Genomic DNA, 23,958 nt, shown 5'->3' on the forward strand with positions numbered 1-23,958 from the left:
TAATTAAAGGTGATTTCAGTGTCTCAGATTGTTCTGAAACTTGGGAATAATAAATATAATGTTGCTGATTATTTAAAAAATGGCTCTAAAGGCTGCCTTTCAGTCATGTGATTACTGGAACATTAACATCTGAGGTGTTTGTGTCATTGGGGGGGGCCATATAAGTGCTGCAAGTGCAAAATGGGTAACTTTGTTTGTAGCTGATAACGGCATTGTCAAAGCAAGTTATGTTATCAGGATGACAGTAAGGATTAAAAAATGGGAAAATTAGCTTCCCATTGTGTCTAATTACAGTGTACAACTTAATTCCTAAAATTGTTCACTATTTTATGATCTCTATTTTAACATTTGTTTAAGTGGGCATGTCGAGACTGTTTCTTGCAGACTGCAGTGAAGCACATATATTACTGCCTTGGCGTAACACATTGAGGGCCTTGAGCTTCGAGTGGCTAAGCATTCAAAAGAAAGATTCCAGTGGTCGAGTAGAGTTGTTCCAAATAGCTTTTGTTCTGTATTTTGCTTTCCACTATAGTCAGAAATAATATGAACAGATTGATGCTTGAAATTATTTTCAAGAATAGCAGTCAGGGCCGGTGATCCTTTCTCATAACTATCTTGGAATGAATGAGGCAGCAGTTTGTCATTGGAGGATTCTTTAATGAGAACGTCACATTGAAAAGTGTTGTAGAACTGAGTGTTTATTGTTACAGCATCAAGTAATGAAGTCAGAGACAGATTTTCTTTGAAATTCCCATTACAGAAATGGTACTGCAAGGATTCAGAGATGAACAATCAATGGAAAAAGCTTGCTGTTCACATGCCTCTAGACCATTAGTGGGAGTTTCATTCATCAGTTCTTTATCATATCAACTTCGGTATCCCTACAATAAAGTTCCACGTACCACCGAAAGGATTGACTTCATTGATGAGAAAGGTAACGGTGTAAAATTTTGTGAAACTAAAATCACATGGTTAGGATGTTTTCACATTCATTTAAACATATTTATTCGCCCAATTATCTAGAAGTGGTAGGTATTCGGAATTTCTTCTGCCTATCTACCGTTCTTTCTTCCTGTAAGATCCTCTTAAAAGCCTATCTTTTTGACAAAGGTTTTGGTCACCCATCCTAATATATTTTGCTTAATGTTATGGATAGTAATAATGTAAACAATACTAATTTCTCCTCTCAACCCCCAGCAGAAAGGTGTTTTGATTTGTTTCCCTCTTTATAAGTGGTGGTGTAATTACCAAACCCTCTGTTTTGGTGCGACCTAATTTTCTATTTATAAACTCACAGCAAACCCAAGATAGAATGAACTCAAAAGGGGTAGTTTATTTGCACACATGCAAAATGCAAAAGTTGGGTCGTAATGTTGTCTTCACACTCAGACAGTAAAGAGAAGGATGGAGAAAACAAAGATTTGCAGTGCAAAGACGACAGAGAAAATACATATCGTTTCACTTGGGGTCAGAATCAAAGTCCAATGAGGTATTCCTTCACAGAGATCAGTGGACTAAAACTGGTGCTGTATAACTCACTTTTCCGGTGGTGTTGGCTTCACACAATGAGATAGGCACGCAGAGATGAATCAGACTTGTAGGCGATGGTCCGGAACTTTCAGCAAAAGCAGTGTAGATGGAGCCAGGTGTTCAACCTGGACAGAATTCCTTTTCCCTGAGGCTGCTAATTAGATGGTAAACAGCAGACTGTTCTGTTCAACCCTGCAAGGCAACGTTACTAACAGGAGGAACTGAAGGAAATTAGTTTTAAAAAGATAGTGCTGGAGAAATTAATGGGATCGAAAGTCGATAAATCCTTAGGGTTTGATAATCGACATCCCAAGGTTCTAAAGGAGATGGCCATGGAAATAGTTTATGCCTTGGTTGTTATCTTCCAAAATTCTGTAGATAACTGGAACAGTCCTGGCAGATTAGAGGGTGGCAAATATAACCTCACTATTTGAAAAGGGAGGGAGGGAGAAAACAGAATTATTGCCTGTTAGCCTACATTAGTCGTAGGGAAAATGCTAGAGTTTATTATGAAGGATGTCATAACAGGAGACTTACCATCGGTATTCGACAAAGTCAACATGGATTTATGAAAGGGAAATCAGGTTTTGACAAACATACTGGAGTTTTTTGAGGACGTAACTAGTAGAATAAGGGAGAATCAGTGGATGTGGTGTATTTAGATTTTCAAAAAGCTTTTGATAAAGTCCCACATAAAGGGAATTAAAATTATGCAGAATTAAAGCGCATGGGATTGGGAGTAATATATTGACATGGATTGAGAATTGGTTTGCAGACAGGAAACAGAGTAGGAATAAATGGGTCTTTTTTTGAAGTGGCAGGCAGTGACTAGTTGGGGCCCACAGAGATCAGTGCTTCGACCTCACATACCCACAGTATACATCAATGATTTGGATGAGGGTACCAAATATAATAGTTCCAAGTTTGTTGCCGACATGAAAAGTGGTGAGAATGTGGGTGGTGAGGAGGATGTTAAGAGGCTTCAAGGTGATTTAAACAGGTTGAGTCAGTGGGCAAATATATGGCTGATGCAGTATAACATGGATAGATGTGAAGTTATCCACTTTAGTCTGAGAAACAAAATGGTAGAGTATTATTTAAATGGTGATAGATTGTCCTTCTACACCAGTCACTGAAAGCAAGAATGCAGGTACAGCAATCTGTTCAGAGGCCAAATGGTATTTCAATCTTCATTACAAGAGGACTTGAGTATAGGAGCAAGGGTGTCTTACAGCAACTGTACAGGGCCTTGGTGAGACCACACCTTGTATATTGTGTGCAGTTTTGGTCTTCTTACATTAGAAAAGATCCATTTTCCATGGAGGGAATGCAGCAAAGATTCACCAGTCTGATTTCTGGGATGGTAACATTGGCGTATGCAGAGAGATTGGGTCGACTAAGCCTATAGTCACTGGAGTTTAGAAGAATGTGAGAGGATCTCATTGAAACTTTCAAATTTCTGACAAGGCTGGACAGCCTGGATGCAGAGATAATGTTTTCCCCGGCTGGGGAGTGTAGAACAAGGGGTCACAGTTTCATGATACGGAATAGGCCATTTAGAAACTTATTCACTCAGAGGGTGTTGAACATGTGGAATTCTGTACCACAGAAGGCTGTGGAGGCCTAGTCACTGGATACATTTAAGAAGGAAATAGATAGATTTCTAGACTCTAAAGGCATCAAGGGTGAGCGCGGGAATGCGTCATTCAGATAGAGGATCAACCATGATCATCAGGCTAGAAGGGCCGAATGACCTTCTGCTCACATTTTCTATCGGCTGGATTCTCCCGGCCCGCCCGCCGCAAGAACGCCACGGGCGAGTTGTGTAGAATGGAAAATTCCATTGACCTCAGGCAGGATTCTCCGGTCGCCAGACCAACGGGCCGGAGAATCTCGCCCTATGTTTCTACTTGTTCATTTTCCAGAGGCCGACCTCCGGTTGCGATGATGCGGAGCTAAGCCGCACGTTCAGTAGCTCCCGCTATTTTTGGTCTTTTGGGCTCTTTTAAGGGCCCGCAGCGGTGTTGGTTGGACTTTTCCCTGGGTGGGAACACATCCACTGTGCTTATCTGCCAGTGGATGGACTGGACCAGGAGCGGAGCGGTCAAAAAATAGGCTTTGGAGCAGAGAAAGGTGCGAGGCAGGAAAAACAAGATGGCGGCGGGCGGGGAACCGGCAGCGTGGCAGCAGTGGGCACAGGAGCAGCAGGAGCTGCTCCATCGCTGCTTCAGAGAGCTGAAGGCTGAGATCCTGGAACCGTTTAAGGCCTCGCTGGACAAGCTCATGGCGATTCAGATGGCTCAGGGTGCGGAGATCCGAGAGCTACAGAAAAAGGCCTCGGAGAGCGAGGACGAACTCCTGGGCCTGGCAGTGAAGGTAGAGTCGCACGAGGCACTTCACAAGGAATGGCTGGCAAGGATGGAGGAGATGGAGAACCGCTCCCGTCGGAAGAACCTGCGGATTCTGGGCCTCCCGGAGGGGCTGGAAGGATCAGATTTGGGGGCCTGCGTGGTTGTGGTGCTGGGCTCGTGGTGGGCGCAGGGTCGTTCCAAGGACCCTTGGAGCTGGAGGGGGCCCATCGAGTGCTGTTGAGGAAGCCCAGGCCGAACGAGCCACCTAGGGCGGTGCTGGTCCGCTTTCACCGCTTCGTTTGCCGTGGGTGCGTGCTGGGATGGGCGAGGAAGGAGGGGAGCAGCAGGTGGGAGAACGCAGAGATCAAGATCTATCAGGACTGGAGCGCGGAGGTGGCAAAGAGAGGGGCTGGTTTCAATCGGGCGAAGGGAGTGCTTTACAGGAAGTGGGTGGGATTTGGCCTGCTGCAGCCGGCTCGCCTCTGGGTCACTTACGAGGACCGCCAGCTCTACTATGATTCTCCGGAGGAGGCCTGGGCCTTTGTCCAGGCAGAGAAGGTGGACTCGAACTGAGGACTGGGGGGCTGGGGAATGATGTAAATAGTCCGGAGGCTCTGTCCTCCTTGGTATCCTTTCGTTTTTATTGGCAGTGTTTGATGTTGCCTTTTTGTTGTTCTGCTTTTTCGCTTTTTGGGGTTGTTATTTTTTTATTTGGGTGCTTTTTCGTTTTTTCACTGGTGGGTTGGGGAGCTGTTCGCGGTCCCGCTGGGTCATGTGCCCGTCTTTTTCCTGCGTGTTGGGTCGGGAGGGCGGGGTTTGGGATGGAGGCGCGGGCTTTCTTCCCGCGCTGGAGGAGTAGTGGGTGGGGCCGGCACTGGGAGGGGGGAATGGTGGTTTTGTTGCATCGGGGGGGGTCGTCGGGATTGCGGGGTCAGCAGGAGTCGGCTGACTTACGGAAGTACAATGGTAGGGGTTACGCACCTAGGGGGGGGGGCCTAGCTTGGGGGGGGAGGAGGGGCGGCTCTGGGGGGGGAAGTAGGGGGGGTACCGGGTTGCTGCTGCAGGGGCCTTAGGGGAACGGCTGGTGAAGGGGGAGGGGGGTCTGCCACCGTGGGGAAAGGGCCTGGGGGGTTCTTCGGGCACGTGGTGAGCCGACGGAGAACTATGGCTGACCGGCGCAGAGGGAGGGGGAAGACCCCCCAGATTCGGCTGGTCACATGGAACGTGAGGGGGCTGAATGGACTGGTGAAGTGGTCTCGGGTCTTGGCGCCCCTGAAGGGGCTGGGAGCGGACGTGGCTATGCTCCAGGAGACGTACCTTAAGGTGGCGGATCAGGTGAGGCTGAGAAGAGGCTGGGTGGGGCAGGTGTTTCACTCGGGGCGAGATGCGAAGAATCGAGGGGTGGCGATCTTAGTTGGCAAGAGCTTGTCATTTGTTGCATTGAGTGTGGTGGCGGACAGTGAAGGTAGATACGTAATGGTGAGTGGTAGACTTCAGGGAGAGAGGGTGGTTCTGGTCAATGTGTACGCCCCAACTGGGACGATGCGGCTTCATGCGGCAAATGTTGAGCCGGATCCCGGACCTGGAGACGGGGGGTTTGATCTTGGGAGGGGACTTTAATACTGTGTTGGATCCGGCTCTGGATCGTTCGATGTCTAGGACGGTTAAGAGGCCGGCGGCGGCCTCGGTGCTGAGGGGGTTCATGGATCAGATGGGAGGGGTAGACCCTTGGACGTTTTTGACGCCGGGGGGTAGAGAGTTCTCCTTTTTCTCCCATGTCCACAAGGCTTATTCCCAGATTGACTATTTTGTTCTCAGCAGGGCGCTAATCCCGAGAGTTGTGGGGGCGGAGTATTCGGCGATAGCCATATCTGACCATGCTCCGTATTCGGTGGACCTGGAGCTGGGGGAGGGGAAGGATCAGCGCCCGCTGTGGAGGTTAGATGTGGGGCTTCTGGCAGAGGAGGAAGTACGTGGGCGGGTCCGTAGGGGTATAGAGGGGTATTTGGAAGCCAACGATAACGGGGAGGTGCTGAAGGCAGTGGTTAGAGGGGAACTGATATCCATTCGGGCGCATAGGGAGAGGGGGGGAGGGTTGAGAGGGAGTGGATGGTGGAAGAAATGGTAAGGGTGGACAGGAGGTATGCGGATGTCCCGGAGGAGGGGCTTTTGAGGAAGCGTCGCAGTCTTCAAACGGAGTTTGATATACTGACCACCCGGAAGGCGGAGGCGCAGTGGAGGAGGGCGCAGGGGGTGGTATATGAGTATGGGGAGAAGGCAAGTCGGATGCTGGCCCACCAGCTCCGGAAGCGGGAGGCAGCGAGAGAGATTGGGGGAGTCACAGATGCAGGAGGGAACTTGGTGCGGGGTGGCAGGGACATTAATGAGGTGTTCAGATCCTTTTACGAGGGGCTGTACCGGGCGGTGCCCCCTAGGGAGGTGGGCAGAATGGACCGCTTTCTGGATAAGGTGGAGTTCCCAAGAGTAGAGGATGAGCGGGTGGAGGGTCTGGGGTCCCCAATCGAGTTGGAGGAGCTGATGGAGGCGCTGGGGAGCATGCCGACAAGGAAAGCATCGGGACCTGACGGGTTCCCGGTGGAGTTTTATAAGACGTTTTCAGATCTGCTGTGCCCGCTGCTTGTGAGGACCCTGAATGAGGCGAGAGAAGGGGGGCTCTGCCCCCGACGATGTCTAGAGCAATAATCTCACTGATCCTGAAGTGGGATAAGGACTCCCTCCGGTGTGGGTCTTACAGGCCGATTTCGCTCCTCAACGTGGATGCAAAGTTGTTGGCTAAGGTACTGTCCAGGAGGGTGGAAGATGTGGTCCCGATGGTTATCCATGAGGACCAAACGGTGTTTGTGAAGGGGAGGCAGCTGAATGTCAATGTATGGCGGCGTCTCAATGTTATGATGATGGCGTCGGCGGCTGGGGAGGCGGAAATAGTAGCATCGATGGATGCGGAGAAAGCTTTTGACAGGGTGGAGTGGAGCTACCTGTGGGAAGTGCTGAGGAGGTTTGGGTTTGGTGAGGGATTCATCAGCTGGGTGAGGTTGCTGTATAGATCCCCGGTAGCGAGTGTGGTGACGAATGGGGGGAGGTCAGAGGACTTTCGGCTTTCCCGGGGGACGAGGCAGGTCCTTGTCTCCCCTGCTCTTCGCGTTAGCGATTGAGCCCTTGCCATGGCGCTACGGGATTGGAAGAACTGGAGGGGGATCATGCCGGGGGGGGGGGGGGACATTGTCGCTGTACGCAGACGATTTACTGTTGTACATCGCGGATCCGGCGGGGGGGGATGCCAGAGGTGTTGAAGATACTTGGGGAGTTTGGGGATTTTTCGGGCTACAAGCTCAACGTGGGGAAGAGTGAGCTGTTTGTGCTGCACCTGGGGGACCAGGAGAGGGAGATAGGAGAGCTCCCGTTGAAGAGGGCGGAGAGGAGCTTTAGATATCTTGGGGTCCAGATAGCTAGGAGCTGGGGGGGGCCTGCACAGGCTAAACTTTTCGAGGCTGGTGGAACAGATAGAGGAGGAGTTCAGGAGGTGGGACGCGCTGCCACTCTCTTTGGCAGGTAGGGTCCAGTCAGTTAAGATGACGGTGCTCCCGAGGTTTTTGTTTCTTTTCCAGTGCCTCCCCATATTGATCCCGAAGGCGTTTTTAAGAGGGTTAATAAGAGTATTCTGGGGTTCGGAAGACCCCGAGAGTGTGGAGGGTATTCCTGGAGCGAGGAAGGGAGGTAGGCGGCTTGGCGTTGCCCAATTTGTGTCGGTATTACTGGGCTGCGAACGTGGCAATGATTCGCAGGTGGGTGATGGAGGGGGAGGGTGCCGCATGGAAGAGGTTGGAGATGGCGTCCTGTGGGGGTACGAATTTGGAGGCATTGGTGATGGCTCCGCTCCCACTCCCCCCGGCAAGGTACTCTACGAGTCCGGTAGTGGTGGCGTCCCTCATAATTTGGGGGCAATGGAGGCGGCATAGGGGGGAAGTGAAGGCCTCAGTGTGGGCCCCGATACGGGGCAATCACGGGTTTGCACCAGGGAGAATAGATGGTGGGTTTTTGAGTTGGCATAGGGCAGGCATCAAGCGGATGGGGGACCTTTTCCTCGATGGGAAGTTTGCGACTTTAGAGGAGTTGGAGGAGAAGTGGGGCCTCCCCCCTGGGAATGCATTCAGGTATATGCAGATTAGGGCGTTTGTTAAGCGGCAGGTAGCGGGGTTCCCGCTACTGCTGCCTAGGGGGGTGCAGGATAGGGTGCTGTCGGGGACGTGTGTCGGTGAGGGGAGGATCTCGGCAATTTATCAGATGATGCAGGAAGAGGAGGAGGCCTCGGTGGAAGAGCTGAAAGCGAAGCGGGAGGAAGAGATCGACGATGGGATGTGAGCGGATGCCCTGGGGAGGGTGAACTCATCCTCTTCTTGCGCACGGCTCAGCTTAATTCAGCTGAAGGTGCTGCACAGGGCGCACATGACTGAGGCCAGGATGAGCCGGTTCTTTGGGGGAGAGGACAGGTAGGGAGGTGTTCGGGAGGCCCGGCGAACCACACCCACATGTTCTGGGCATGTCCGGCGTTGGAGGGGTTTTGGAAGGGGTTGGCGGGGACTTTGACCAATGTGGTCGGGTCCAGGGTGGAGCCGGGCTGGGGGCTCGCGATCTCTGGGGTAGCATCGGAGCCGGGAGTGCAGGAGGCGAGAGAGGCCGGTACCCTGGCCTTTGCGTCTCTAGTAGCCCGGCGTAGGATTCTCTTACAGTGGAGGGACGCGAAGCCCCGAGCCCGGAGGCCTGGATCAATGACATGGCTGGGTTCATCAGGCTGGAAAAGGTTAAGTTTGCCCTGAGGGGGTCGGTACAAGGGTTCTTCCGGCGGTGGCAGCCCTTACTCGATTTTCTGGCGGAGGGTTAGAGGGTGGTCAATCTCAGCAGCAATCCGGGGTGGGGGGGTTCGGGGTTTGTTAAGGGGGTTTTTTTTTGCGACGGTGTTTGCTATTTTCTTCTTTTTTGTATTGTTATTAAGTTATTAATTTATTGCTTTGTACTGGGGGGGACGTCTCTTTCTGTTTATTTCTCCACCTTGTTTACTTTATTGTTGGGAGAAAATTTGTTGTTGAAAAGTTTGAATAAAAATTATTTTAAAAAAAAATATGCCAGAGACCTAGAACAAAACAAAGAGAACGAAGAACAAAGAAAAGTACAGCACAGGAACAAGCCCTTCGCCCCTCCAAGCCCTTGCCGACCATGCTGCCCGTCTGAACATCTTCTCCACTTTCTGGGTCCGTATCCCTCTATTCCCATCCTATTCATGTATTTGTCCAGATGCCCCTTAAATGTCACTATCGTCCCTGCTTCCACCACCTCCTCTGGCAGCGAGTACCAGGCACCCACTATCCTCTGTGTAAAAAACTTGCCTCGTACATCTCCTCTAAACCTTGCCCCTCGCACCTTAAACTTTTGCCTCCTAGTAATTGACCCCTCTATCCTGGGGAAAAACCTCTGAGTATCCACTCTGTCTATGCCCCTCATAATTTTGTAGACCGCTATCGGGTTGCCCCTCAACCTCCATTGTTCCAGTGAGAACAAACCGAGTTTATTCACCCGCTCCTCATAGCTAATGCCCTCCATACCAGGCAACATCCTGGTAAATCTCTTCTACACCTCTCTAAAGCCTCCACATCCTTCTGGTTGTGTGGCGGCCAGAATTGAACACTATACTCCAAGTGTGGCCAAACTAAGGTTCTATACAGCTGCAACATGACTTGCCAATTCTTATACTCAATGCCCCGGCCAATGAAGGCAAGCATGCCATATACCTTCTTGACTACCTTCTCCACCTGTGTTGCCCTTTCAGTGACCTGTGGACCTGTACACCTAGATCTCTCTGACTTTCAATACTCTTGAGGGTTCTACCATTCACTGTCTGTTCCCTATCTGCATTAGACCTTCCAAAATGCATTACCTCACATTTGTCCGGATTAAACTCCATCTGCCATCTTTCCGCCCAAGTCTCCAAATGATCTAAATCCTGCTGTATTCTCTGACAGTCCTCATCGCTATCTGCAATTCCACCAACCTTTGTGTCATCTGCAAACTTACTAATCAGACCAGTTACATTTTCCTCCAAATCATTTATATAGACTACGAACAGCAAAGGTCCCAGCACTGATCCCTGCGGAACACCACCAGTCACAGCGCTCCAATTAGAAAAACACCCTTCCATTGCTACTCTCTGTGATTTATCTCTCCATGATGTCTTCAACAAAAGATGGACTTTTGTGTTACAGACTGATAATGTCTTAGCCATTATGGGTTAAAAAGATTGTTTGAGAATCCATTGTCTTATTAGGTAGCCTGGATTATCAAATACACCATTCCTTAACCTTTCTCCTCATTGCATCTCCCTTCCCCTCCCCCCATATCTACAGTTTATCCTCTGATGTTAGTTAAAAGCAAATTACTGTGGATGCTGGAATCTGAAACAAAAGAGAAAATGCTGGAAAATCTCAGCAAGTCTGGCAGCATCCGGAGGGAGAGAAAAGAGCTAACGTTTCGAGACCGATGACTCTTTGTCAAAGCCATTAGCACTCGTTTCCCTTGGTTTCTGCGGCTATGACTCATCTTTCATTCTCACTCCACAGTATAAATATTTCCCACTTTCTCTGTCTTTGACAAAGAGTCATCGGACTCGAAACTTTAGCTCTTTTCTCTCCCTACAGATGCTGCCCGACCTGCTGAGATTTTCCAGCATTTTCTCTCTTCTGTAGCAATGCTGAATTTGGTGGCCCAATGCTGATTCACTCAGAGTAATTAACCTGATTTAGGAAAGTGGCTACAAAGAAATCACCATATTTACAAAAACAATTCAAATCTGTCGTTAATCTCCCCCAACACAACCTCTGAACTCCACTTCTAACCTCCTCCAACACCTCCCGTCCCATCTAACGTGCCTCCAACCTCCCTCCAACCTGAAGGTTGGAAGCAGCAGCAACTAGTGAAGCTGACCTGACACTGACAAAGCGGGCAAAAAATTACTGGAACTCCCAGCCGGATTGATCCATTTTTTAAAAAGCCAGTCTTTCAGGTCTGAGGCTTTGGCTGCTTTGCACGAATGATGCAAAACTGTTTGAAATACTGAGCCCCGGCCACGGTGTGCACCCCCTCTCCCAGGCTCTGCTTGTGATATGATGGGAGCACTGATTACAATTGTATCTTATGTTAAACAACATATTAATTGGATCTGATGACGTATATTGGGCAGCAAAGATAAACACAGTGGGCGTGATTCTCTGGCCTCGTTGCGTACTCGCTTGAGCGAGGTGAGGCCAGTGAATGGCGGGAGAGGTGGAAAACGAGAACGATGCCGGGCACATGGGCTAGAGGGCCCTGACACATTGTCGGCGGGACATGCACAGCTGTGCCACCCTGTTTTGGGTGCTGGCTGCGAGACGTGGCCTCATCAAAGGGGTGGAACTCGGGGGAGCTGGTGGCCACGCTTGCCACTTCATAGGATGGATCCCGGTCAGTGCCCATAGGGCCCTGGGGTTCACCGTGAGACGGAGGAATAGCTGGTTCGAGCCCCGGCTGCCCCTGCATCATCTGGCTGTGCCATCCCTGGCGGTTCCCAATGTCTGCACCATGCTGCCGATGCCCTCGGCGATGCTCCTCAGTGACTGGGGCATGCTCTGTAGTCACTCGGCAATGCTGACTTGTGACTGGGACAAGCTCCACAGTGCCTCAGCATTTCCCATCTGAGAGTGGGACATGTTCCGTAGCACCTCATCAAGATCAGCCTGGTGCTGGGTCACGTTCCCCAGTGGGTTAGACAGTCTGCCGTCAGACATGGCCGTCACCAACTGTGTCATGCCTTGGACACCTTCACTCATGTTGCCAACATCGTGCACCAGGCTCTCCACTGCAGTCGCTACCCTAGCAGTGTTGGCCTCGATGCCACACATTGTTGGCGACATCTCCTGCGTCGTAGCCTCTGGAATGCCTCCAATCAGCTATGGACCTGCTGGAATCGTTGACATCTTCCTCTGAATATCACGGCCGCTCCCTAATGTCTCCGTCAGCTCTGACTAAACCTGTTCCAGAGACTTATCATTTGACTGGGACCCAGCTGGGTCTTGGGATCCAGCAGCCCTCTAACTGCTATCTCATCTGGGGGTTTCTAGTCCACCTTTTGTGCATCGGCAACTGTGTGCTGCTCACCAGATTGTGTCCCAGAAGCCTGTCCACTAACTTTTCCCACTGAGGTGCGTGTATCTCCGCTGGTGTAGGGTGGAGATGACAGCTGTGACGCATCGACCATGGCATCATTAGAGCTCTTATCAGATGTGTTCTCATGGGAAGCAGGGGTGGGGGCCACCTCGTACGATACGGCGCCGTCGGCTGGAGGACCTGCAGGAGAATGAACATGTGGTCAGTGGGAGGGATGGGTCAGTCTGTATGACAATAATAACACATATGACAGTCCAGCCAAGTGGGGCCTGATGGATCCTCCCTTCTGCAGCGTGCGCCGACTTCAGCAGTGGTGACTGTCCTGTCCTCGCCAAACCCCGTTCCTCGAACGTCATGAGGATTCTAATGTCCGACACCCCTCCGCCACTCTGGGCTCTCTCCCGGTCATCACTGCCCCCCCTCGCCTGTGCTGCCCGGTGAAGGTCGTTACCTACTTATTGTGGCACCGGAGGCCAGTTCTCTTGGCCATTCTGCCTGAGCTTACAGCCGCTGCCACTTCGTCCCAGGCGACACTGACTGCACTGTGGCTCACCCTCCAGGGCCCTCGGGGGAACAGGATATCCCTCCTGGCCTCCACCACATCTAGGAGCCTCCACAGATTTGCATACCTGAATCGTGGGGCCTGCCGTCTTGGCGCCATGGCTGTGAGCTGAGTGGGGTTGGCCGTGCAAGTGCCGTTTAAGTGGTGCTCGATCTTGTTTGTGGGGGGTGGGGGCGCTGGCGAGCATGGTCCAGGCGAACCGGCTGGCGAGCCTTCATTTGCAGCGTGGAGACCGTGGGGACTTGTTAAGTGGACCAATTAACGTTGTATTGCAGTTCTCGCTCGCTTCCACATGTAGCAATCTTTCCGGAGAATCACGCCCAGTTAGTTCATCTGGCTGTGACAAGTGGACGGGAATTTGGAATCCCAGACTGATCAGAATTTGTCACATCCACGACAGCTAATTCTGTTTTTGGTGTTTCGTCAAAATGGTACGATGATCTGTTGACATAAATATCTCAGCCTTCTGGGATGGGACTCTATTCAGTTGGACTCCATTCAATCTCTAAACATAGTAGTGGACCTTGATGAGGTTTCCCCTCATAAGCTAACATCAGAGATAGGAGTGTTGTTTGTCTGGGACTAACATCTAAATCACATTGAAGCAGCTTGAGTGTCCACTTTTGAATTCACTGAGATGACCTCATCTCCAGGCCTCATCAAGAGATTAAGCGGTGTGTGGGGGGAGTGAGGCATTAGCTCCTGCATGCTGGGTGTACAAGTGAAGTGCCTACCTACCCAAAAGGTAGCTAGGAGATGTTGTTCACAAGCTGAATAGATATTCTCTGCCCCCTGCAGGAGACGTGAGGCGAATGCAATCGACCTTGAGGAATTTGCCCACTGTTTGTTTAAAACTGCTGTTAGACTACATGTAGTGGCGCCTACTGTTACAATCCTTGGCCAGATCCCAGGATGTGGGGATGAGGGAGTCTAGTTAGGGACCTGTGATATGTTGTTTAAAACAATTAGGTTGCAATTAAAGACACCTGCTTTTGGAAGCTACAATATTCCACAGGTTTTGAACAAACATAATAAACTTTACTATATTAAGTTAGAAAAGTAAAACAATCTACTATATATAGCTTCAACATTCAAATTAACATGAGGTACACATGAATTAACAGACAAACTATGATTGAACACAGTACCCTGCAGAGTGAATGACAGATGCAACCAAAACAGAGTCCATAGATTTCTCAGGAAACCACTCCGACATCAGCATTCACTGTGAGATATACAATCTCTTTACAACTCTTCACAAGGGATTCCAAAGATCTAGCCTCGCAACTGCTCCAATTCAGACTGCCTTAATGACTACTCCCTTCAATTGTTTGCTCTTCAGGACTTCTCATAAGCTACGGCTGTCTGGAGACTGCTTACCACAATACCTCTGCTCCCTGAAGACCCTTCTCCCTGCTCTGAACACATTCAATCACACAGGAGTTATTGAGCCCCAAATCTTGGCTGCCCCGAGCTATCAATGGTTCCCAAAGCTTCTTCTAAGCTGTACTCTCTCAGCAGCATGGAACAAACAAATGCCTACTGTGTCTTTGTCTGAGCCCCAATTGCATAGAGTTAGCAAATGGCTCCCAAGGCTAACAGAAACACTTCAGCTGCTTGGAGCTAGTCACCTTTTTCTTCATCTGCTCCTGACTGACTGACCCTTGAACTGCTCTTCACTGACCTTGAACTGCTACGAATGACCTGTCAGCACACTTGCAATGGGTCCCACATTGTTATTGGACAGGAGCCAATGCTGTATCCATAAATGGCACATAGATTATTGGGTTTCCTAACCTATCTTTGGGTGGAGTTTGATGACATCAATGCTGGAGCCTGCAGGCACTTTGTTCAGGTTTTCCACCGACACAAAAATTGGTGAGTTGCGGATAGTGAAGAGGATTGTCAGTGAATACAGCAGGATGGGTGGCATTGTAGCACAATGTGTAGCACTGTTGCTTCACGGCTCCATGGTCCCAGGTTCGATTCCCGGCTTGGGTCACTGTCTGTGTAGAGACTGCACGTTCTCCCTGTGTCTGCGTGGATTTCCTCCGGGTGCTCCAGTTTCCTCCCAGAAGTCCTGAAAGACTAGGTGTTAGGTAATTTGGACATTCTGAATTCTCCCTCTGTGTACCCGAAGAGGCGCCAGAATGTGGCGACTATGGGCTTTTCACAGTAACTTCATTGCAGTGTAAATGTAAGCCTACTTGTGACAATAAAGATTATTATTATAAAGGATATAAATTGGTTGCACTCTTGGGCGGAGAAATGGCAGATGGAGTTTAATCCGGACAAGTGTGAGGTAATACGCTTTGGAAGGTCCAATGCATGTTGGAATTACACAATAAATGGTAGAACTCTTGCCAGTACTGACAGGCAGAGAGATCTGGGCGTGCATGTCCACCGATCACTGAAAGTGGCAACACATATGGATAACATGGTCAAGAAGGAGTACGGCCAAGCCTGCTCCGACCATGGTACCTGCCTAAACTAAAATCATATGCACTTTCGTGAGCTCGTGGAACTTTTAGCGAATCCTATGCCATCAGTAATAAATGAGAGGTATCGTTTCAATACAGGGAATCGGTTACGGAATTTTTGACGCACCTTTGCAAGTTAGCTGTCCATAATTTTGAAAAATGCCAATAAAAAAATTTGTAAACAAAATTAATGGCCTCGTCGCGCCCCAGGAGCCGTGCACCAATAGAACATGTGCCAGCTTGGTCAAGATTTTCCCATTTGTACATAATTATAATCTTTATTGTCACAAGTAGGCTTACCTTAACACTGCAATGAAGTTACTGTGAAAAGATTGGTGTTTGCAGTTCTTGAGGTACAAGTCCACTGGATGTTGCTGTCTGGAATATTGCATAGGATCAGGTTCAAAGAAATGGAGCTGGTTGCATAATATGAATGACCAAACTGTGTGTAATTGTCTGACAAAGCGGCAGTTGTAAAGTGTATCAGATTAAAACCTAAGCTTTTGATGGACTTTATAAATAGAGGCATACAAAAGCCAAGGGGCGTGATCCAATGGCCATGCTGTGCCAGAAAAGCAGCTCGCTGCAGCGCAGTGTGGCCAATGAAAGCCGGGAGACCTCGCTCCCGGGATCTACCCGGCTCGCCATGCCTCGCGAGATACCTTGCAACGTAAATCTGGCCCACAATGGGCGGGATTACTTTATGACAAATCTTCATATTAAAGTGAGTCGCCACAAACGTGGACCAGATGAAACGGCACTCGTGGGGGTCCAAAGGGGAGCAGAAACACCCAGCTGCATGCCTTTTGGGCAGGATGGTGCTCTGGTACTGCTGGTGTTTAATGACTTATAAATTGTAATTTAAACTTGAGTCTATATGTTTGGACACCAAATGTGCACTGATTGAAAACTGCCCCCAGTACTAGATGTGGTGCACATATTTTTAAAAAGTGATACTAAAATTACATGCATTTTGTAATTTTGATATATGAAACTGTTATTGTGATACTTGGCCATCTAAAATTACCTTCCAATGTTTTATTCCAGCAATTTGTCGTTTGGATTCTGTCTCCTTAAGTCAACTGACGGATTGTCCTGGTGCTATGTACCTATTATCAGGATTTTCAACAATACAAAAACATATTGATATTGCCATCATCAAGGTTAGTCTAAAGTAGATAAGTTGTGTCAAATGTTTTACACAGGTAGTGCATGGAAAAAATATTTTAGCGTCTGACAGAATTCAGGAAGGTATTTGTGTTGTGTTATCTTAGTGAAAGAAATGTTCTATTCTCAGTTCCATGTTGAATTATCACCACAGTGAAAGTAAAATGCTTATATGACACTTGGATAAAATATGTAATGATTGCTACTTTATATAATGTGCTGAAGATTTTGCAGAGGGTGCTATATTGGTTACTAGTCTGAAACTTGATCCATTGATTCTATAATCTGCAAAAGATTTGTCTATGATTCATTAAGAAAATAATTTTAACACAAGTTAATGTATTTCCAAATTAAATCAGTGAAACGGAAATGTACTTTTGTTTGCTTCCAATTTTAAAATTTGTTTGTACTACTGGAAAAGTATCTAAGATTTTCACACCATTAACATCGTGAAAAGGCCCCTAGGCGCTACACTGGAGCATTACTGAACAAAATTTGACATGGAGTCACATGATAGATTCATAAATTAAGATGGATGGCCAAAAGCTTGGTCAAAGAGGTAGATTTTATGGAAGGTCATAAAGGAGGAAAGAGAGGTATAAAGGCAGAAAGATTTAGGAAGGGAATTCCAAAGCTTAGGACTTTTGTGGCTGACGGCATGACTAACATTGGTGGACAAATTTAAATCGATCAGCCAGAATTGGAGGATGCAGAGTAGATCACAAATATTGAAAGTTTGTAGGACTACCAGAGATTTAATAGAGTTGGGAGTGGCTATGTTACAGATGGAAATAGGTGGTTTTAGTGATGGTGTGGTTATAAGGATGAAATTCATTCGGGATCAAATATCACATCAAAGTTGCAAACTGTTTCGTTGAGCAGCGGACAGTTATCAGGGAATAGGATGGGGTCAGCAGCTGGGGGCTGGAGTTTGTGGCAGGGGCTGAAGACAATGGATTCCCTCTTCCCAATATTTGGTTGGAGGACATTTCTGCTGATCCAGTACTTTCATGTTGGACAAGAAGTGTGACAGTTACAAAACTGGAATGGTTTAATGATGTGGCGGGCAGCACGGTAGCGTGGTGGTTAGCATAAATGCTTCACAGCTCCAGGATCCCAGGTTCGATTCCCGGCTGGGTCACTGTCTGTGCGGAGTCTGCACGTCCACCCTGTGTGTGCGTGGGTTTCCTCAGGGTGCTCCGGTTTCCTCCCACAGTCCAAAGATGTGCGGGTTAGGTGGCTTGGCCATGCTAAATTGCCCGTAGTGTCCTAAAAAAAAGTAAGGTTAAGGGGGGCGTTGTTTGGTTACGGGTATAGGGTGGATACGTGGGTTTGAGTAGGTTGATCATTGCTCGGCACAACATCGAGGGCCGAAGGGCCTGTTCTATGCTGTACTGTTCTATGTTCTAATACTGAATGCTGTCAGCAGAGAGGTGAGAATTAACACTGCTTTCAGATGATATAAGTAAGAGACGACTTGTAGATGAGAAATAAGAGGGGGGTCAAAGAAAGATCTTTGACAGACGCCAGTGATGGCGGAGTAGGAGCGGGAAGATAAGCCATTGCAAGTAATTCTCTGGCATTGCCTGGATAGATAAAACTGGAACAAGGCAAATGCAATCTCTCCTAGTTCAATGACAATGAAGAGGAAGATGGTGTGATCACCCATGTCAAAGGCTGCAGACAAATTGAGAAGGATGAGGAAGGATAGTCTCCCATTGTCCCAGTCACAATCATATTTCATAACAGGGAAGCAATTAGTTCAGACCAACTAATTTGGTGGCAAAGGGTTTCACGAGGTGCAGATTTCTAAGATTGTCTTGAGTTAAAAAGAATGAACCAACACTATCATATTCAATCATATTGTTCTCATTGGCAAAAAATGGCTATCCATTCAATATTGATACTTATCCTCATTTAAACTGTTAACTTATTAATGCTAGAAATTACAGGTTTTGAGTTGGGTGAAAAGTATTTGTCTGAACAAGATGACAAGTTTTTTCCAATAGATCTTTGTAACAATTTATTTTTGTCAATATTCTTGCAGTTATAATTCACAATTTGATTTCAAAAAGGCTCTCAGAGTAAAATCCATTTTTCATTAAAAAATAGTTCAGTGCCAGTGAGGACATTGGCATTATGTGGCCCTTTATTTTTTATAAGCATATATACATTTTGGAGACTAACACAGTAAAATGACAAAATAATACATTGTCAAAAGCACGGAACAAAAAACGGCTCGGCATTTATGAGTACAGAGAGAGACATGCGAACAGAATAATAATAATCTTTATCATTGTCACAAGTAGGCTTACATTAACACTGCAATGAAATTACTGTGAAAATCCCCGAGTCGCCACACTACGACACATACTTGGGTACACTGAGGGCGAATTCAGAATGTCCAATTCACCTAACAAGCACATCTTTCTGGACTTGTGGGAGGAAACTGGAGCACCCGGAGGAAACCCATGCAGATACAGGGAGAACATGCAGACTCCGCACAGACAGTGACCCAGACAGGGAATCGAACCCGGATCTCAGGCGCTGTGAAACAACAGTACTAACCACTATGCTACCGTGACATCACAACTGGCTTGGAACAATCATTAGACATAACTAGGTACCTATACCTAGCCCCACCAGAGACTGAGGGAGAAACAGGATAAGGTCATAAAAAAACATGGTCAAAGAGTGCACACCCTCCCACACTGGGACAGCCTGCAATTCCTATGAGAAATCAGGATACATTTTCTGCATCATGTTTAGGTGCGTACCAAGTTACATCTCCCTCAAATCTAGCAACACCAAAGGCACCGATGACCCACCATAGCACCCTCTCCTTGGATACCAGACCCATCAGCGCCTATGTAGGAGCCAAGCACAGATTCTTCATACCCACCCTTAAAAAAGCAAAGAAAATATGCGATAACCCCAGTTCTAAGAGGAGTTACATATCTACCAAGGCCTAGTGCAGAACCAGCATCATTCCATACAATTATGCAGAGAGGACCAACAGAAATGATTGGATTATGATCAAATCTTCAGAGCTTCCCAGAAAAGGAAGAAAAAGAAAATCGGAGGTAAAGCTTGAACTACCAGACTAACAGGATAACATGGGATCAAAATCCAACCCAGGCTCCATATATCCCTGATGTCACCAAGCTGCCACCAATTAAGAAGAGAACAGGCCGCTCAATCAACCAAAAAGGGGGACAACAGGATATCCGCGAAGCATAAGGACTCAGCTCATCCCCAGGTACATGTGCACCGAAGAAGCAAAACCCAACCTACCAGTGTGCCCCCAACAAGCACCGTCGAAAAGAGACATCCCAAGCCCCCAGGGGCAACAGGATACTAGTCACAGCACTAGACCTGGTCTAACCCAGCACATCCCGACACACAAGAAACTATATTCCTAGGACCTCCAGCGCACCCCAAAACCTACGCTCAATCGAACCCATACCTCTTCCACCCCATCTAGGGCAATGCTCCTCCCCACTTATACTAAGAAGAATAGGATAATCACTCCAGCCCTAACCTGATCAGAAGAAGAACTGTCAAGACACCCAACAATTGGGCTCCCAGGGAGGGAATGCCGATTTCCTCCTCACCAGCACAACCAAGGGAACCTCTCAGAAAAATCCGGACCATGTCAGGATTAGAAACAGCTTCCTGCTCGCCTATATGAAAAGAGAAAAAAAGAAAATCCCTAAGGATGAGCTGCCTGAACAGCCGTACAATGACCGCCATCACAGAAAGGATACCAAGAGCAAATCCTCTCCTTAACAACTCAACCACAATTCACCAATCTCACCTCAGCCTGCGCCATTATTAAATCATCTTGTTCTAATAGCTCAAAAGAGGACCAGAGAGAGAGAGACCAAAGCAAAGGAAGGCTCATCCTCCAGGAAAAGTCAGAAGGAACCCAGTCCTCCCCAGGATACAAAGTCTGCCAAGGCCATCAAAGGATAAAGGCACTGATTCTTAAATTCAAGGACCCTAAAAAATATATTAAAGCCAAAAAGAAATCTTACACAGATCCTCAATCTCAATGAGGACTGAATTAACCTACCAACTCCAATGGGCTCTTTCGAATGCAAGAACTCTCTCGTACGCCTCCACCATTCCCCCAAAGGTACCCCACAATTCTTTAAAGTGAGCTCTAATGACTGGCACTGCAGAGCCGAGATCTTCAACCAAGACAACATTTTCAATGACGGACCTCATGGCACACAGCACAGCTGAAGCAAGAGCTCGATCAGCAGCAAGCTGGGCCTCACCTCCGCTCACTCCGACCGCCACGAACATTCAAGGATTTTTACGATTTATCTCGGTTCTTCTTCGCAAAACACCAATCAGGAACTTCCAGGTACATGCACAAGCCATGTAACCCAAGAGAAAGCAAATATGAAATGTGCACAGGATAAAACAATGGATTAAAAGAAGAGCAGAGCCAGAGCTCGGGAAAGCGTAACTGCTCCCACGCTCACATCACATGACCCTACATGTTGCCCTTTATTAATAAAGACAGGTGAAGCAAAAAAAATGCATTTCACACAAACCCTGTCTTTCACAGGTTATGCAGTCTGCTCCTCACCATTGTTAATTATGTGGTGCAACTGAACTAAAAGACGGATCAAATATTGTCCATTATATAAATTTATGAACTTAATGGAAAATATATAGTAAAACATTCATTCATAATTTGCTGAGTTAATATGTTTATCTAAATTGATCTGTGAAAGACGTTTTGTAAATTTCCCCCTTTTAGTACATAAATATGCATAATATATTTCCGGTTCCATTTCTGTTTACAGACACAGACCAATTATTCTGTCTGGAAGGATATCGTACCTCTACAAGTACAGATGATGGGATTACCAGGTCATGTTGGCGCAGACATCGTTTCACATCTTGTCACTTCTCTCTACTTTGTTATTGCTTTTGTGCCCTTTGTCAATTTTCTGCTGATCAATCTTGTAACAGAGAAAAAGGAAGTGAAAGATGTGATGAAGGTGATGGGACTATATGACTCTGCTTTCTGGTGAGCTTAAAGAATGCATTATTTTGTGTCGGTTAAAGACAAAAGTTATGTAAACTTAGTCATTGGTCTTCCAAGTGATTATTTTTGATAATGTAGTGAAAAGCAACTTTAAACCCACCAGAGAACCACAAATGCTGAGCAATGGAAATAGTCATAGAAAGACGTTTTTGCATGTTTTCTTTTGCATGGCAAGTTGCTGAACATGGAGGCAGCTGATGTCACGGCAAGGGAAACTGGGTCTCTGGGACCTGAGTAAACAACTGTGTTGCCTCCTTAATCATTCAGATTGAAGGATTGTGAAAATGACAAGGAGGACGTTTAAATTAGACTGGATGAATTCAATGCAGAGAAATAAAGAGAAAGAAAAGGACTGGAGTATAAAAATACCCAGTTGTATAGGGTATTGATGAGACCACATCTTTAGTATTGTGTCCAGTTTTGATCTCCTTATTTGAGGAAGGATATGGTGGCATTGGAGGCAGTTCAGAGGAGGTTCACTAGATTGATTGCGGGGATGAAAGGGTTGACATATGAGGAGAGATTAAATAGTTTGGGTTCATACTCGCTGGAGTTTAGAATTGTCTACTTCTGCTCTTAATTCCTATGTTCCTACAAAGAAATATTGTATTAGGAGATAAAGCGAAAAGAGACAAAATGAAACAGTAAAATATTGTTTTAGATTTTGCATTTTTCAATTCAACACATAGCATGTTGTTAAAAGAATACTTAGACTGAGATGGACAGTCTATAGTTTAGCAAATTTAGTTCATATCTACCATGCAAATACAGCATCAAATACACCATGCAAATAATGCATATCAATTGTGAGGCAAACAGCACAATGCTGTTCTTATGAAGTTACACTGGAAGGCATCTCCAGCAATCTTTTGAATTTCACGTTTAAGCGCACAAATGCCTTTGCCTGAAATTGCAGTGATATTGGCATGTAAATGTTGGTCAATCCCTAATGGAGAATTGTTTCTTGCAAATTTGACAATTAAAAGTTTTGAGGATTGTGATAGAGCGTCTACATTGCAAAAATATGTTGGTCTACTTACTAAAAAAAATTATATTAATTTGCCCATCTGTACTTCTGTCATATTTTGTAAATGAGAAGGAAACTGAGATAGCTCCACTTGACAGTATTTTTTTCCAACCGAATATTACCAAACCAAAGAAGGAAACATTTCAGCATTCCATATCTGTACCAACGTTTTGCTACAACAATCCAAAACAAAGCTAGTGATAACTGAATTCACGACAACTCACAATGATTTTTGATTTCGTGAGTAAGTTTGATCTTGTTTTCAGCAAAGGTGAAGAAATGAAGATATGTAAAATAAAATTCACTGAAAAGCTTTGCCATTTAAGTATTTTCAGAAAAGCATGTTTCTAAATTGATTGTTTTGGACAGACCATATAATTCAAGATAGGTTCCAGGGATATTGAAAAAAAGTACGGGTGTGATTCAGCAGACACAAGTTAAAGACTGCTGAATGGCACGTTTAGCGGGTTATATCTCAGTGCCTGCAGCGCTGAGAAAGACCCTGTTATTCAGTGACACTTTGCTGTTTATTTTAACCTCAGCGAGTCCGACAAGGCCACTATAAGTAATTTCCCTGCCAGTGGAAGAAGACTACTCGTGGATCGGGGTGCTATTTTTAAAGGCGGCCTCAGGACACCCCCACGTAACCTAATTTACCTATTCCAGGGTCCTAAAGTCACCCCCCCTCACTCCACCTCTTATGGGCAAGGACCCCCCCCGGCCTGGTCCTTGGAATAGGCAACCTGGCACCTAAGCACCTTGGCACTGCAAGCCTGACACCCGGTGAATCCCGGCCTCCGGTTGAATTGGGCGATCTCACCCAGCAAGAGCAAAATTCAGATTGCGACCCAACGCAAAATTCCATTGAATCTCACGAGATAGTTTGAGTGTTGCGATCCCGATGAAGGCATGTTGCAAGATTCAACAGCCTCATCCCAACACCAAATCGGGCGGGACGAGGCCACTGAATCGTGCCCGCATCTTACAATGTTGGGAAAAAATTTTAATCACCCGATGAATGTGGCTCAACCATTTCTTTAACCACATTTTTTCTTGTTCAAGAGCTTATCTTTTCTTGTGTGTACAAAATAAACAGATAAACTTGAGTTGCAGTGGTTGAATGACAACAAAAACTGTTGTAAATTGGAATGTCCTGCAGCTCAATTGAGAGTCCTCTTTTTGTTTTAAAATATGACTAACAATACTTACTTAAAAACGTAGCATCCATTTAGGTAGATGCCTGAAAAGTGAGAGGTGTTCTTTATTTGTTGGTTCAAATGTTGTTAATTATGGATTAATCCTTTCATTTTCAGGCTTTCCTGGGGCTTACTGTATATGGTTTTAATCTTCATTCTGTCCTTGCTGATGGCAATCATTGCTACACAGACATCCCTGTTTCCAAGAAGCAGCATATTGATCATCTTTCCATTGCTGTTCTTGTTTGGGATTTCTATAGTAAGTTATGCTCCAAATATTTTAGTCAGAGAAGTAATGTAAAATTAAAGCCAGAATTGAAATACATGCATTTTGTTCAGTGCACATCCTTAATTTCAATACTGTAAATC

The 23,958-nt window shown here is 46.8% G+C and overlaps 1 protein-coding gene across 2 annotated transcripts in view; it reads left to right on the plus strand.

The window, feature by feature from the left end:
- The window catches only part of abca5 (ATP-binding cassette, sub-family A (ABC1), member 5), a 134,022-nt gene that overhangs the window by 16,607 nt on the left and 93,457 nt on the right, over positions 1 to 23,958 (plus strand). For both annotated transcript variants that reach the window (XM_038776332.1, XM_038776331.1), the window contains exons 3-6: positions 761 to 934; positions 16,182 to 16,297; positions 21,122 to 21,348; positions 23,707 to 23,848. In XM_038776332.1, coding sequence (XP_038632260.1) covers positions 761 to 934; positions 16,182 to 16,297; positions 21,122 to 21,348; positions 23,707 to 23,848 — 659 coding nt within the window. The remainder of the gene's footprint in view (positions 1 to 760; positions 935 to 16,181; positions 16,298 to 21,121; positions 21,349 to 23,706; positions 23,849 to 23,958) is intronic.

The sequence above is a fragment of the Scyliorhinus canicula genome, chromosome 18, assembly GCF_902713615.1.
Source record: "Scyliorhinus canicula chromosome 18, sScyCan1.1, whole genome shotgun sequence".
NCBI lineage: Eukaryota > Metazoa > Chordata > Chondrichthyes > Carcharhiniformes > Scyliorhinidae > Scyliorhinus > Scyliorhinus canicula.